This window comes from Taurulus bubalis (assembly GCF_910589615.1).
Source record: "Taurulus bubalis genome assembly, chromosome: 6".
NCBI lineage: Eukaryota > Metazoa > Chordata > Actinopteri > Perciformes > Cottidae > Taurulus > Taurulus bubalis.
Genome location: NC_136594.1, coordinates 3,526,759 through 3,543,191, shown reverse-complemented (window position 1 = coordinate 3,543,191; position 16,433 = coordinate 3,526,759). Strand labels below are relative to the sequence as shown.

Sequence of the window (16,433 nt, the reverse complement as noted above, 5' to 3'; positions counted from 1 at the left end):
AGTAAATGAAGATGAAACACAGAAAAATTAAAAGTTTTCAGGTCCGCCTATAAAAAAATCACTTTCAGGATGATTATTTCTTTGAAATGATGCAGCTGTAAGGTCCAACTCTAACCCAAATCATAACTCAATATGTGAACATTCTCTAACCCAAATCATAGCTCAATATGTGAACATTCTCTAACCCAAATCATAACTCAATATGTGAACATTCACTAACCCAAATCATAGCACAATATGTGAACATTCTCTAACCCAAATCATAGCTCAATATGTGAACATTCTCTAATCCAAATCATAACACAATATGTGAACATTCTCTAACCCAAATCATAGCTCAATATGTGAACATTCTCTAATCCAAATCATAGCTCAATATGTGAACATTCTCTCTGCAAAGGTTGACTTTGATAAAGTGAAGCAGAACAAAGTTAGAGAGGGTTTAGAACAGAGAACATTCAGGTGAGGACTCCAACATTTGCATTGGGGCACATTTGCGTGCATCTGTGACACCAGAAAGTAAAAACACTGACAAGATTAAAGATGGAGAGACAATTTCTGAGCATTAGTGTAACAGCATACTGTAGCTTTCTTCTCGAGAACACTTCCTTTTTGTATTGTATTGGTTAGTAATGTGTTCACAGCCAGACAACAGCAACAGCTGCATAAGTATTATTCTTGAAATAAATTATATATACATTACAACAACAAAACTTCACATTGAGGGTGTACTTATACCTTTATTTTGAAATAATTGAAAAATATCTACAATTCGTATGATAATTATCCTGCAAATGTCTCCGCTGCGGGACTAATAAAGGATTTTATTATCTTATCTTAATAAAGTATCAATACAATATATAAAATAAAAAGCTATTCAAGCTGGTTTTCATGCTTTTATTTGTGTGGCAGGAGGAAGTGTTTTTTCTAAATGAAATACTCCAGACACTTGTTCCTCTCGTCGTCCAGCTCTTGAGTCTCGATCTCAAACTTCTTCATGGCGATGAAATACTGAACGAACGGCTCCCCGAGGGCACTGCGGATGACGTGATCCTCGCCCAGCGCCTCCAGCGCGTCCTCCAGCTTCACGGGCACGGCGAAGTCCTTCTGCTGACCGGGGGCTTTGCTCAGGCCGCCGTCGAAGTTCAAGTTTCGCCGGATGCCGTCCAGCCCTGCGGCCACGGTGGCCCCCAGCACGATGTACGGGTTGGCCATGGCCGAGCCCAGCTTGTTGTCGATGTGAGTCTCCCTCCCGCCGTGGCACTTGACGTTGAAGGAGCTGCTGTTGTCGTTGCAGCCGCACGTCGCGTACAGCATCCTCTTTGGGTCCTTGACGGTCTTGGCCATGTGGCTCCGGCAGCTCAGACCGGGCGACATCAGGCAGCTCAGGGCCGCGGAGTGGGCTAGCAGCCCGGCCAGCCACTTCCTGCCGATCTCGGAGAGCTCTCCGGCTTTCTCCCCGCTGAGGAAGAGGCTCCGGCGCCCGTTGGCGTCCCACAAGCTGTGGGCGAGCACCCCGGCGTTCTGTAGCCCGTCGTCCGTGAAGAAGCTGGCGATGTAGCTGTGCTTGCGGGCCATCTCTTTGATGCCGGTGCGGAAGGTGAAGGCGGTGTCCGCGGCGGCGATCCCGAACTCGGGCCTCAGGTTGATCTCCATCTGGCCGGGGCCGCTCGCGGACGCGATGCTGTCGATGTCCGCGCCCATGCAGTACATGCTGTCCACCAGCTGCTGGAAGAAGGGCAGGTCGTGGTTGCCGAGCAGAGTGGTGGCCGGGAACAGGAGGGTCTTCGGCCCGATCCGGTCCGGCGCTCCGAGGACGCAGCACTCGTAGGTGAAGGACGAGTGCAGGGAGAAGCCGAGGCTTTGGAGCTGGCCGAGGAGCTGCTTGGCGATGAGGCGAGGCGAGGTGCGAAGCGGGCTTCCCGTCACCGCGCAGGGGTCGCAGATGACCCGGGCGGTCTGCTCGGCCCAGGGTAAAACCCTGAAGGTCGAAAGGTCGGGGATCAGGAGGACGTCACTGCTGAAGTTGGCGGCGTTGGCGTTGTCCACTTCGTTGCTCTGAGGGCTCAGGGTCAGCTCCAAGTAGCTTCTCGGCATCGGTACCCCGTAGACCGCTTTCTCCTGTGGATGCAACGTTTATATTGAAGGCTTCATTTTAAACATTTGGGGGAAATGTACCTTTTTTCTTTTTGAGAGGAAAGGCCTCTCCACGAATAAACAACAAACGTAACCCTTTGTTAAGCTTGAACGGTGCTATAAAGTTTACTGTCTTGGACGACGGAGCCTCTATGTTGTTTTTTATTAAAAATATAAATTCAACTCAATCCCTTCTGCACAACGGGGTTGGTCGTTGCCTTTATTCTTTCAACTTTCTTTTGAAAAACAATGACTTTTCACATGTATATAGATAGATAGATAGACAGTCAGACAGTCAGACAGACAGACAGACAGACAGGTGAGGTGATTACGTGGAAGAAGCGGACGGGCACTGTCTTGGACCTGGACACCCCGTGGAGGTCGGTGGCCTCAAAGCGGACAAAGTTGACGTTTTCTCTGGCGATCTGCTGCTTGATCTGCTCCATGGCTGAGATGAACTTCTGGTTCCCAAAGATCTCGACAGTCTCGTGTCCGCTATCTGAGGAAGGAGAGTTTGAAATATCTGCAAAAGCATTTGATAACCTTTGCAGAGTCCATCCCGTTTAAAAGATAAATCTACATGAATCCATGTTTATCCTTTTACTATTTCTAAAACTCAAATATATATATATATTGGTATCTGTGCCTATGTCGACCAATAACAACTTGCAGTATAGAAATGCCAAACTGGGTTTGAGAACATTTAGAACCAGTGTGCCCAGTACAGAGTTTGTCCAACAGAGAGCACTGGCGAGCTGTCAGTCAAATGTCTTGCTTGGTTAGTTAAGTTAATAATATATACAAATATTTTTCATGTTAAATAAAAACACTATCGCCCAACATACTATTATTAGATTTCTTTTTTTAAATTGCCAAATATCTGCCTCAAACATCCATAATCCATTGGGCTGTAACAGAGAAAATAAACTCAAAATAGGCAACAAATAGGTTCAAGTTGCTCCAAATGTAAAACTAAAGATTAAAGAGTCTCGTAGGGATGAAAGGAAGTTTTGATCTACAAGTAAAACAAAAATGAAGATTAAAAGAAAAGTACATTTCCATCAATAACGGAGTCCAGGTCCATGTTGAGCCCCAGGAGACCCTTATGTATCAGGTCACACGGTACAAATCAAGAAAAAAACATTATATAAATACAAATTTAAAAAATAAAAATATTTTAGATATCAAATTAAACAGATAAATTAGGACCACAATAATATATAATCCCCATGTACAACCTCTAAACACAACTCAAACAACAATTAGGATTATGGTGAGGCCTTAAAGGGCTACAAACCGGAAGTGGAATGAGACAAAGATGGAGACATCCTCCACTACAACCGAAGCTCTATATCTACTCTACTTTATAAGAGATGATATGTTCTCAAACTAGACTTAAATAGACTTCACCAACCTGTATGAGGAGCTCCAGTCTCTCCCCAGGAGCCGCCGCTTGCGTGTGTGTCGTCCCGAACTCGACTATTTGTGTTGTTGTCGGCCCTGACTGAGCTGGATGAATCCACGGCGGACGGCTGCTGAATAGATGTGGGCCGGGGCCCCCTTCTGGAAGCGTCGCCACACTGGGGTTTGAAGGTGCTGAACGTCCTGTTGGGGTTCCCGTCGTCCAGTCGTGCGTCGGGCCTCCCACCTCCACCACCACCACTACCTCCTCCTCCATGCAGGTACGTGTAAGGACTCCCCGGCTTCCCGTCGTCTCGTCCCCGGACGCTGAGCAGAGGACTGTCCCTCAGCAGGGTCTTCAGCTCCTCCATGGTCTGCCGGTTGACGCCTGGGCCCCTGTGGGGCACGCCGGTTTCCGTGGGCCAATCCTCCCCGGCGGCCGCTTCGTCCGTCACGGGATGGTCCACCGGCTCGGGGGCCCTGTGAGGCTGGGGCCCGATGGAGATCACGGTGGGGGCCACGTCTGCAGGAAAAGGGGCCCTGGCGGGCGAGTGGACGATGGACGGGCCTCCTCTTCTGCTGCCCCAGTCCACCCGAGGGACGTTCTTCCCCGTCACCCTCACGCCCTTCCTGCCGCCCTGCAGGCTCATCCCTGTGCCGTCGATTTGGTCTTTGCTTCTACCCTGGAAAAAAAGAAAGAAAGAAAGAAAGAAAGAAAGAAAGAAAAGTGTGGTAAAGAGGAAGTGGAAAAAAACTATATATCTGAAGCCAAAGCCACCTGTGTATAAAACTACAAAAAAAATACAAAAGATAGACAGAAAATAGTTACAAAGAGACAGAAAACTACAAAGAGACAGAAAGCAGCTACTTAAAAGACAAAAGACAAAGTTAGATGCGGAGTTGTTACCTTGAAATCTTCCGAGTCATTCATCTCTTTGTTCGGATCTCTTTCATGGGCTGTGATTTGTAATTTGATAGCCCTCCTGTGAAGGCAGAGCTTCACCCGCGCATGAATCTTTATAGACAATTGGTACAATGGTGACGGATTGGAAAATTCTCTTTGCACCCCCCACCTCCTGACACCCACGGGAGTCCGGCTGTAAACTGGCACCGGCCGGCCTGCCGGTGGACACGGAGCTGCCGCCGCTCCGAGCTCATTGGCCGCCCCGCGAGCCAAATTCAGGCTCTGCTTTTGTGCGGTCGCAGAGCGAAACTGCAGAGCTCAGCGGCTTTGCTCGGGCTTCCAGAAAGATACACGGGAGCAAAAGTATTTATTCCAGAGAGATGAAACCACACGACTACGAGGACCACACAATGCTCAGTGTTGTTTCGGCGTCGTGGGGAAGTATATTTGGCGCCATTTTCTACAAGACAACTTCACCGAAAAGGGTCCGTTGAGTAGCTGTTCTGGAGCTTTCTGTCGTATCACACAGTCTTCATCAGGAAGGTTAAATCTCCAAGTTTAATCAGAATCAGAATCAGAACCATTTATTGCCATGTATGTTTTCACATACAAGGAATTTGCCCTGACGGGAGATGCATAAAATGCAACATTTAACAATAAACAGAGTGCAATAAATGGGAGCATGAATATACAATTGAACAAAAATGATATATATATATAATGTATATTATTTGAATTATACATAATGCAATGTTTTCAATGGCCTCCAAAATGTATCATGAAGGTGAATCAACACCTCGCCATAACAAAAGTGTTATCCAAAGGTCAGGGAGTCATTAATAGAAGGGTCACGGGTTTCTTTTATAATAAGGCCAATATGCAGGTAAGAGTTCATCTTTAATAGAGTTCATAAAAAAGGATTCTGCAGGTTATTTTCTTCCCAGAAGTAGATGAAGTGGTTTTATTTATAAGTGTTTTTTCCCCCAATGAATTAAAAGCAGGATTGTTTCAACCTATATGAAGTTATACTGAAAGCAGAAGAGCGCCTGACAAAAGCATCGGTAACTTTGTTTTACTGGTCCTGAGGCTCACAGTAATTTCCCAGAGGAGAGAGAGCTAATTATAAGGAAACCCTAAAAAAGAACAGCTTCCTAGAAAGCCAAATAAATATGAATCTATAAATTCACTTATTACTGGAAGCTGTATTATTATAAAAAGCCCAAAACTGCTGTATTTGGATGTATTGAACACCATAAGTAATGAGTAAAGTAAGTAAAGTGAAATATATGGTTTGGTACATGAGCAAATTAAAATGTCACAAATGTGCACAAACACAAATACATTTTGGAGTCCTCGCCTGAATGTTCTCTGTTCTAAACCCTCTCTAACTTTGTTCTGCTTCACTTGATCAAAGTCAACCTTTGCAGAGAGAATGTTCACATATTGTGTTATGATTTGGGTTAGTGAATGTTCACATATTGTGCTATGATTTGGGTTAGAGAATGTTCACATATTGAGCTATGATTTGGGTTAGAGAATGTTCACATATTGAGTTATGATTTGGGTTAGAGAATGTTCACATATTGAGCTATGATTTGGGTTAGAGAATGTTTACATATTGAGCTATGATTTGGGTTAGAGAATGTTCACATATTGTGTTATGAATTGGGTTAGAGAATGTTCACATATTGAGCTATGATTTGGGTTAGAGTTGGACCTTACAGCTGCATCATTTCAAAGAAATAATCATCCTGGAAGTGTTTTTTTTCTAGGTGGACCTGAAACCTTTTCATTTTTTTCTGTGTGTCATCTTCATTTACTCTTAACCAGTAACATATAGACTGATATTTACACATCTGAACAAAATCTCACATGTGTATCTTTTATTATAACACCAACATTATTCAAATAGCCCTAGTGGTTGCAGAGATACACCCTTTTTAGTTTGGGTATGCAATTTTTGAGAAAAGGGTCTAAAAATAGTTTAGTTTTTTTTATGAACTCCATGAATTTACACTTTTATTTGCACCCCAACATTTGGTTTTCGGTTGTCGTCCTGAGTGTCTCCTGCAGCCCACGTGGTGGGTGCAGGACATGAGAGGGCAGTCCGGGCCTCACCACCTGACCGGTGCAGCATGGAGGCAGCAGGGAAATGTCTGGGCAGAACACCTCGCGTTTTTCAGGGTGGGGTTTTAAAAAGAGCTGCATCAAGCTGGAGACAATTACACAGAGGAAGGACCGGAAGTGCCCTGGGTTCCTCTTTAAAATACATGGAAGGAATAAAAGACAGACAAGATAAAAAGCATAATGTATCAGAGTAGAATTTGTGTGAGTTAAGCGGTAATATAAGACAGCTTTAATCATGTGTAAAGTTATGGTTAACAAATGCATTTATTTATACAGTTCTTCTTAAAAGAGCATGTACATGCTTGAGAGCAGGAGTCGAGACTAAAATAAAGCTGTTGGTGTTGCTGTAAGGAGGAAAACCCTGCAATTCCAGTTTGAACTTCACTGGAAAAACCATGTGCACCTCGTTGGATTCTGATCTAACTGGTTGGACTAAATTCTAGTGTGTCAAGTTCAAACTAAGGAGACGACGGTTTCTCTTTTGTCGGATAACTGAAGGGTGAGTGTAAAGTATGTTACCTTTCAGTGTGTTTCAAACCTATTGGCAAGAAAGTTGTGTTTTTCCCCGTCACACATTCACAAAAGTCTTCCTCTTCTATAGAATCATTCTTATTATTCATTGCTGCTCGTAATAGTACAAATATATTACAATGTACTCAAAGTAAAGTAAGAGTGCTCATTATGCAGAAGGCCTTTTTTTAGTATGATGCTTATTATGCTTATTTTATTAGATTACAATTATTAATGCATTAACGTGACTTTATTGTTCAAGCTGGTATAGGGCGCATATTGTATGATACATCACATAATGACTTCTCTCAATCCATACTGATTTTGTTAAGCAGCTTATACATTTGTTTACTGGCATCTGCAAAGAAAAACAAAATATTAACGTCGTGAACCGTGTTTTATTTTGAAAAGTCCCGAACGGAAGTTGGCGCCGTCTTTGCCAACATCGTGACGGTGTCGTCGCAGTGGATCAGGAGACTTCGGCTCCGCTCGGAGAAACACACAGGGACTGTATGGTGGAGAACCCGTTTCATAGCTTTACCTTTTTCTGGAAACCGGCTGTATGATTAAGCTACAATCTTCAATGAGTAAGCACATCCCAGTAAGTATCGTGTTTTTCTTTTTTCTGTGGCCGCCATGTTGTTGTGTTTGTATTGCGTCGGTTTGTGTCTTCTCTGCAACGAAATCAGTACGTTATCGTTACCAGCTGGCCCGCAACGGGGTTTCTCCTTCTTCTTCCTAGAAAATCACGGGTTTAAATATCTCCGTGACCCTAACGCCTAAACACCAAAATGACTGTTTTTGTCTGTTTGACAAACGGGGTTTCTCCTTCTTCTTCGTTGAAATCACGGCCTGCTCCGTTTAGATCCCCCCGTGACTCTGCCGCTTCACGTCAACATCACATCTGTCTGTTTTTGAATCGTTAGCTGAACCGTTAACAACCATTATTAACGGTTGTTAACAACGATTATTAACGGTTGTTAACGGTCGGTTGCGACGTTCGTCACGGCGGAGGGAGGAAGCGGCTTGTCGGGATGCGCAGCGCGAGCTGGTCACTCGGAAGTTACTAACGTTTACAATTAACGGTTCATTCGTCGTCGTCTTCTTCACGTGAAACACATATACATGTCTTCTTCTTCGTGGCTTCCCTCCCATTGTCGTATTGCTGTCGCCCTTTTTAAAACGCGGTATGATGTATACAGACTCATCCTCCTCACGGCTCCGGAGAAAAGGCCTCTAAACGTGAGATGATGGCGCCCGAGTCTCCTCACACGCACACAAAGGACACTTTACAGCCTCCTGCACGCAACGCAGCGACATGTCATCCGTTTAAATGACACCTTTCCTCGTCTCGCCTCCTTTGTATCTTTATATCACCTCCCTCCTAGTCGTTTCAGAGCCTTCTTTGTCGTAGTTTTCTCCCAAAATGCTGCTTTTCAGCCGGAAAATACCGGATTAAACAAAGCGTACATGACCAGTTAGTGTTGTTGTTTTTAAATAGTATTTGGAGCACAAGATGGAGAGACATGTTCTATACGTGGGCATACAGTTGCGTCTTTCTTTTAACAGTTTACATGAGTGTCAGTGAGTCAGATGGTGGTAACAGTGTTGAGGCCTCATGGTGAGATCAGCTCTCACAGGTTTGACCTACATGTCACACATGACACATCCTTCCCATTGTACACCAGCAGCCATTAGGTAAGACAGGACACGGTGCTGCAGTGGCACTTTATGTAACATGCTCTGATATTTATTTATATATTCATCTTTATAGCGCCATGTTTTTATTGGAGGCCCTTATTTGTTTTATTTTTTTAACTCCCAAAAAAAAAAAAGCATGTCCCGTGTGGGATTTGAACCCTGACACCCTGGCAGGGATTAATGCCTTGCTCATTGACATGTTAGCGTACCAATAAGCACTCTGAGTTGTCTGTTTTCAGTGTCATAGTTATTAATACACAGACTACTTTAAATGCAGACAGTTTATTATTATTGTTTTATATTTTTATTTCTGGCCGGGCTGTGTGGTGCAAGTAACATACAACCATTCAATTAAAATAAAATAAAAAGCAGTAGACAAAGAGACTGTGTCACGTCTGCATTGAAGTCTGCCGTGTTTGTTTGGGTCTTGTTGCTTCTGGTCAGAAACTAACATTGATTTTGAAATCGACGCCCTAGAGAAGTTATTATTATTATTATAGAGGCAGTTTTCGTTATCATTATTTTTTTTACGTAACAAAAAAAAAGAAGCAGTGATGTAACTCAAAAGTGTGTGTATGATGCAACTATGTGGCAACACAGAAGTACCAATACAAACAAATACAATCATGGAAGAGTTCATCCACCGATTTGGGATTATTTTGGAAATACAGATGGAAAATAGTCTCTTAGCTAAATGTTATTATTAATGTGCACTTATCAAATAAACCATTCAATCAAAATCGAACGCAACCGACGAGCCGAAAGGACCTACATTGAGCAATTTTTGCCGTCTCTGCAAACGCGTAGTGACCGATTTGCAAAAAACACAGATAGAACCGATAGCCGATGTATTGGTCCGACTGCCCGACTCTAGTTTCAGTCCTTGAACCCTCGCCAGAAGCCCTCTGCGTTGTGTGTGTCCTTTTTATGAAAAACTCATGTTTTCCAATATTAAAAAGCGTCTCCCCCCTCCTTGTCTCCCTCCCCGTCCTGCAGCAGTTCTGTGGTGTTCTGGGTCACACATTTATGGAGTTTCTGAAGGGCAGTGGGGACTACTGCCAGGCTCAGCACGCTGCCTATGCAGACGAGTGAACGGCCGAACTCTCCATCGATCCGACGCACTTGAGCCACAGGCGGGACGCTCCCCCCGGGACGTTGGCAGGACCGGGACGCCTCCCAGCACCAGCGACACTCGGCCTGGATGGGGTAACTTCACCCGCTGCACACTGCCCTCGTCGGCTATCCGCCTGGTCAGAATCGAGGTGGAACCAGCCTTGTTTTTCTCTTCCTTTTTTCTTTTCTTTTATTCCAAAGGAGAGGGTTTTGAGTTGTTTTTCTGATTGTCCGCCCCCTTTTTTTTTTCGGCCGCCAACTCTCTAAATTTGCCCGTTGCAGCCTTTTTTTTCCTTCGTTCTTTTAGCCAACCTCGAAGAAGACTGGAGGATTTCCGTTCCTGGGTTTTCGAGAAGCTCGTTGGACGTTTCTGTTTTTTTTTTTGACATTCCCTCCGAGTTTAACTAAGTGTTTACATCAGTGTTTTTACTCTGTGGAAAACTTTTGGGTTTTGTTGTCTTCTTCTTCTTCTTCTTCTTCTTCTTTGTTTTTATTTTTACGTCGTCACAATGGCTCGCATGAACAGACCGGCCCCTGTGGAGATCACCTACAAAAACATGAGGTTCCTCATTACCCACAATCCCACCAACGCCACCCTGAACAAGTTCATCGAGGTGAGCCTCAGTGTCGTCGGTTGAACGTTAAAATGTGCTCAGCCAGATTCAAAGGGGTCACGTTTAGCTTACAGGTGTTAAAGTAGTAAAACTGGACTGTGTTCACATTACGGGACTCTTTAACGATAACGAGGTGGGAAACATTTTGAATAATGGAAGATAAACAAACAACGAGACCAGCAGCATGATGTTTCAGCCGAAGTTTAACTGTAATAAAAGACGCATTCGTTGCTTATGCATATTCTTTCTTTACAGGAGCTGAAGAAATATGGAGTGACCACTGTCGTGAGGGTTTGTGAGGCCACCTATGACGCCACTCTGGTGGTGAAGGAAGGGATCCAAGTTCTGGTGAGTTCACACACGCCTGCGGACCTTAATTACTGTGTATGCGTCCAGCCAAAAACCAAACCATTCTACCTGTTACACCGCTGAAAGGCATGCTGGGTACACGCCATTGACACTCGGGGTCCCAAGTTAGCGAGCTGTTGAGCATGATGAGAAATGCCTCGACACAGTTTCCTGAGATAAAGATCGCTCGAACATTTTCAATCCCAAAATATATACAAATGACGCAGACAAAAAAATGACGACAGCTGATTCTCTTCTCTCGTTTGAGAAGCTGTGACCAAACAAATGTTCTGCTTTTTTTTCTGCTGATTATTCCAATGAAGTAATTCTCGCAGGACAAATTTAATGATATGCCAGCAAGAGGCCTTTTGCCTTCCGATGAAAGGGCAACACTGCACTGTTTTGTTCATGGATTCGCTCGATGACACGTCTCTTAATTATGTTCCAGAAACTGATACTATCAAAGACTACTTCCTTTTTGTTTAAACTTAATGTGTAACCACTAAATAAAATCCATAAAAAGACAAATGCGACACCAATAAAGGCGGAAAAGCCCTCGGCCTACAGCAACATTGTATTCCCCCTGCAGCCGGTTCAGCCCTCACACTTCTTTTGTTTTGGTTTCCAAGAAACCGGGCAGATGACATCATTCCCCCCTCTTCTCTTCCAGGATTGGCCGTTCGACGACGGGGCTCCTCCCTCCAACCAGATCGTGGACGATTGGCTGAACCTGCTGAAGCTGAAGTTCAGGGAGGAGCCGGGCTGCTGCGTGGCCGTGCACTGCGTGGCGGGGCTGGGGAGGTGAGCACCTAGCAAGTGTTATGTACTTAGATTATGAAGTATTATGTTCTTAGATCATAAAGTATTATGTTCTTATCACACAGCGACTCTGTCGGTCGGGATGTGGCAGATAACAACTGTGACGTCAGTAATCAATCACAAATGTCACACATTCTGCTTTTTTATTCATGGTCGAACGAAACCAGCGAGTTCAAGACATCGAGCTCCAGGAAAATTTGAAAGAATTACAAAAAAATTCATTGCACTGCATTTTCTATCCAGGAATAATATGTAAAAAAAAAAAATCAGAAAACATCTCTTACATGTTTTTAGAAACTATTACTTTTACACAAATGTCCATTCTGTCTCATTTTGATGTGTATGTAGAATTAGATAATTGGTAGATTATTTAATTCAGTGATATCTAATTAAAAGGATATTATGATTAACAAAATCTAACTTGTGTCACCTGTCGTGGTTTAAAAAATTAAACTAGCAAAAGAAGAAATGTGACTCCTGATTGTTTTTCAGCTGATCTGAGAAACATGAAGTCGTCTTAGACTTTAACCAGTTGAGTCACAAGTATGAAGGTTGTAAAATGTTGAAAGGTTGAACCGTCTTTATGATTATTAGTGTTGCAGCGGATCATAAAACTCACAATTCATTTAGTATTTTTATGGATTAGTAGTTTTAATGATGTATTTTAAGCTGCTTAGAGGTATTTTAAAGAGCTCATGATTCCCTTTCTAATGAATATTAATGTTGTTGTGAAATACTAGATTACATGTGAACGCATCATGATGACGTTATCGTTTACCATCAGCCAGTACTCATTTTCACTGAGCAGAGCCTGAACGCATCATCATGTAACTGGAAGTGAACCTCGGTTGGTTCTCCGTTAGCGGTGCTGCTAACATTAATAGCTCTCCTGTTGGTTCTCCGTTAGCGGTGCTGCTAACGTTACTAGCTCTCCTGTTGGTTCTCCGTTAGCGGTGCTGCTAACATTACTAGCTCTCCTCCTGTTGGTTCTCTGTTAGCGGTGCTGCTAACGTTACTAGCTCTCCTCCTGTTGGTCTAAACACTGATTGGTTGTTTACAAAGTCACATGATCTGAGACTAGAGAAACATCCATGATGTCCTGATCACATGTTCTACTGGATATTGGAGGAGAACACTTGATTTACTCTGTGATGGTTAACGTTAGCGGGAACCGTTACTGTTAACGGATGAAACCAGGCGAAGCCGCTGAGCCGAGTGTATCGAGGGAACAGGATCCTGGAGATCACGCGTTCTGCTTTCTAACCGGCTCCTTGTGTCTCTGCAGAGCTCCCGTTCTGGTCGCGCTCGCCTTGATTGAATGTGGGATGAAATATGAAGATGCTGTCCAGTTCATCCGACAGTAAGTGAGACGCGTGACAATGTTTGCATTAGTGTGTGACGATAAACCAGGACTGACGCACACACAAATGAAATATTGATATTGTGTAAGATAATTGTAAATATTCTGCTGCTTCCTTAAATCATTTTAGAGTCTCTCCACTTCCATTCACTCGTGTTTTAAGTGTAATTAATTTGCCAAAAAAGAGAAAAAACACACACAAATCAAAGTTATTCAAGATTATTAATTTGACAGACAGCATTATTTTTATTCATTTTTTGCAAAAACTCTTCTTGTAATTACTTTTTTAAGATTTAAGTTTTTGGGAATGTCTGCCTTTAGCAGATACGACAGTACAGAGGTTATAAAAACACACACACACAAAGTATCTTTTTTAGTGTGTGTGTTATGAGGTCACCGAGCTGTTCACTGAACGTCGCTGCCCTCTGGTGGACAAACGGTGTAACAGACCATTCACTCCCAAAAACATGCAGCATTTCTTCACACACACCATAATATTTTAAATAAAGATAATTAAATGAATATCTGTGATGAGTCCGAGCTGTGTTCTAGTTGGACACTCCCTCCTTTGTCTAACATTAGCTGAATGTTTTAGTGGTGCCCAACGGCGGTCTATAATGTCTATAAATAGCTGTAACATATATCAGAGCTCTTTCTTTCACAGGAGCTCATGCGTCATAGCTCGAAATGTATTTTCAGATCCCACGTGTTGACATGATATTTGGATTTTTATAGAACGTTGCAACGGTGATATTGAAGATGCTGACATTTGAGCATTGAATCCATGGCAATATATGTAGTTGTTCTTCTTGATACAGTAAATATGGGACACTTTAACCATTCACCTGTGCAATATATAAAGTACTTTTATATACTTTTTTGTAATTCACTTATTATACTTATTTAATATTCTTCTTTACTGTTTTTATTGTTTTCTATTACTTGATTATTTTTTTTTTAAACTTGTATTCACTTGTGAGCAATGATGCTGTAATCCTGTAATTTCCACACTGTGGGACTAATAAAGGATTATCTTATTTTATCTTATTCTGGAACAATCCACCAAGATATTATTGATTTTATAATACATAAATTTGACAAATTCAGGATATGAAATCCCTAAGCAACTTTTTTTTTTTTTAAGTGTGTGTGTGTGTGTGTGTATATATATATACATTATTAAATTGTTAAAAAGGTGCATGACATCTGGCGTTACATCTATACTATTGAATATCTCTTCACATCAGTACAGATATTAAACGAATGCTTTCACAACATCATATTTTCCGTGAATGTCGTGGACAAAATAATAAAAATGATACTCTCGCTATCAATGAAATTCATCTTAAGCTCAGTTTTTTGTGCATTTCGTCTCCTTTTGACGAATGAATTAGACTCGAAATACAAGTGACGGGAGGTGAAAATGTTATTTACACAATATTATCACACGCGTGTTTTTGACACTTCATGTTTTCATCCAACATCACGGCTGTCCCCTAATTGTCGCCCTGATCTCGTGTTTCTCGCAGGAAGCGCCGAGGAGCGTTCAACAGCAAGCAGCTGTTCTACCTGGAGAAATATCGTCCAAAGATGCGCCTGCGCTTCAAAGATTCCAACGGCCATCGCAATACCTGCTGCATCCAGTAGAGCCACCTCTTCCTCCTCCTCCCTTTTAATTTGAACCTTGCTACCTTATTACCTGGCAGGCTTGTTTTCTTAGTCATTGTGTTGAAGTATTTTATTTTGAAAAACCATGAGTTTAAACTGTCCTCTCCCCCTCTCCAGGTTTAAAATCAAGTGTCAAAAAAAAAAAAGCAAAGATAAATTAGTTGCGTGAACTGGAATCACCGTATTTTCTCTTCACCCCCCTTTCCTAAAAAAAGCAGAGCAAAGCAACCCAATTCGTCGTGTCGTCTGCAGAACGCAGCCCAAAGAAGTCCGATTGGCCGTTGGTGCGTTTACATCTCCTGAGGACGTGCCTGAAAACTAAAATGTCAGCAAATGTATACCCCCTCCCCCTGTTAAAAGATTCTTCCGGCCCCGATTCCAGACGGAGAGAGAGAGGGTTTGCCTTCCTTCAGGTCCGGTGGTTCATCCATAAATGCCTTACAATCGAAGCGGAATGGAGGCGGGAATCGAACCCCCGCTGGCATTTGGAAAAGGCGTTTCATTTTTCTACTCGGAAACAAAATAAACAACAAAACCACAAAAAAAACCTAGAAATCGTTGCCTTTGTCTTGTGCAGGAAGTCTTAACTCACTTAAGCCCTTTCAGTAACTATTTTTAAATATACAAAGCTTAATTGTTGCAATATTTGTCAATTGAAAGTCTAGGAATTGTATTTCTTTTCTCTATCAAACCTTCTGTTTACTAATTAACTGCCATGTCCAAAATGTGATTTTTATTTTTTATTATTATTATTATTTTTACCTCCTTTTTTTTAAAATCTTTTTATTATTTTTTTGCTTCAAACTGGACTTCCAACGTCTGCGATATTTTGTACGCCTTTTTATTTGATGTCCGTAACTTAAGACTTGGATACTTGATGATTTTATGTATTTGAAAATGTGTACTATTATTAATATTATTATTAGGTTGGCTATTTATACTATCAATGGATGTGTGATTTAGTACCGTGAGCGACAAAGTTGTACCTGTTCACCAACCTGTGAGAGAACATTAAAGATACACTGAAAACAAGGTCAGAGGTCACGGGTTATTACGTAACACTTTACTTTGTCTCTATTCTTCTTCTCTTCCTCCTCAATTACCTCCATCTTCTACCTCTTCTTCTCGTTCTCCTACTCTGTCTTCTTCAGTTTTTTCTTCCTCCTCTCATGCTTCTTCGTCTCCTTCCTTCCTTCGTCTCCTTCTCCTCCTCCATCATCTTCTGCTTCTTCCCCTCTTCCTTGTTCTCCGTCGTCTTCTCTTTTTTCCTCGTGTTTCTCCTCCTTCTGTTCTCTCCTTCCCTTCTCTCTCTTCCTTCTGCTCTTCATTCTTCTTCCTCATGTTTCCTCTCCTTCCTTCCTTTGTCTTCTTCCCCTCATTCTTCTCCTCTTCCTCGTTCTCCGTCGCCTTCTCATTTTCCTCGTTTCCTCTCTCCTTCTCTTCCTTCTTGTTCTACTTCGTCGTTGTCGTCTTCTCGTCATTCTTCCACCTCTCATATTTCCTCTCCTTCCTTCCTTTGTCTCCTCAACTTTCTCCTTCCTTCCTTTGTCTCCTCAACTTTCTCCTTCTTTTGTCTCCTTGTTCTCCTGCTCCTCATTTTTTCATCGTCTGCTTCTTCTCATTCTTCGTCCTCCTCATCCTTTGTTTCCTTCCCTTCTTCCTCGTCTTCTGCTTCTCATTTTTCCTTGTTTCTTCTCCTTTTTGTTCTCTCCTTCCTCTCCTGCTCCTCCTC

The 16,433-nt window shown here is 42.6% G+C and overlaps 3 protein-coding genes across 3 annotated transcripts; 2 read left to right on the top strand and 1 right to left on the bottom strand.

The window, feature by feature from the left end:
- Positions 1–927: 927 nt before the first annotated feature.
- On the bottom strand, positions 928–4,468 carry lgsn (lengsin, lens protein with glutamine synthetase domain; the record flags this gene model as incomplete). The annotated part of the gene is made up of 4 exons (XM_079219912.1): positions 928–2,121; positions 2,469–2,659; positions 3,551–4,220; positions 4,445–4,468. 4 exons carry the CDS (start codon positions 4,466–4,468, stop codon positions 928–930), a joined length of 2,079 nt encoding a protein of 692 aa, XP_079076038.1.
- A 3,172-nt stretch (positions 4,469–7,640) lies between these two features.
- Positions 7,641–9,871, top strand: LOC306738082 (uncharacterized protein; the record flags this gene model as incomplete). The annotated part of the gene is made up of 2 exons (XM_079219911.1): positions 7,641–7,679; positions 9,776–9,871. The coding sequence occupies 2 exons, from the start codon at positions 7,641–7,643 to the stop codon at positions 9,869–9,871; spliced, it is 135 nt and encodes a 44-aa protein (XP_079076037.1).
- Positions 9,872–10,301: 430 nt separating this feature from the next.
- ptp4a1 (protein tyrosine phosphatase 4A1) lies at positions 10,302–15,734 on the top strand. The gene is made up of 5 exons (XM_079219101.1): positions 10,302–10,506; positions 10,762–10,854; positions 11,525–11,655; positions 12,959–13,033; positions 14,563–15,734. The coding sequence occupies exons 1-5, from the start codon at positions 10,402–10,404 to the stop codon at positions 14,678–14,680; spliced, it is 522 nt and encodes a 173-aa protein (XP_079075227.1). The 5' UTR covers positions 10,302–10,401; the 3' UTR covers positions 14,681–15,734.
- The last annotated feature ends 699 nt before the right edge of the window (positions 15,735–16,433 follow it).

Coding starts and splice junctions, on each gene's coding strand:
- ptp4a1 (XM_079219101.1), top strand. CDS start 10,402: ATGGCTCGCATGAACAGACCGGCCCCTGTGGAGATCACCTACAAAAAC. Junction 10,507..10,761: donor CCCTGAACAAGTTCATCGAG/GTGAGCCTCAGT, acceptor CTTTCTTTACAG/GAGCTGAAGAAATATGGAGT. Junction 10,855..11,524: donor AGGAAGGGATCCAAGTTCTG/GTGAGTTCACAC, acceptor CTTCTCTTCCAG/GATTGGCCGTTCGACGACGG.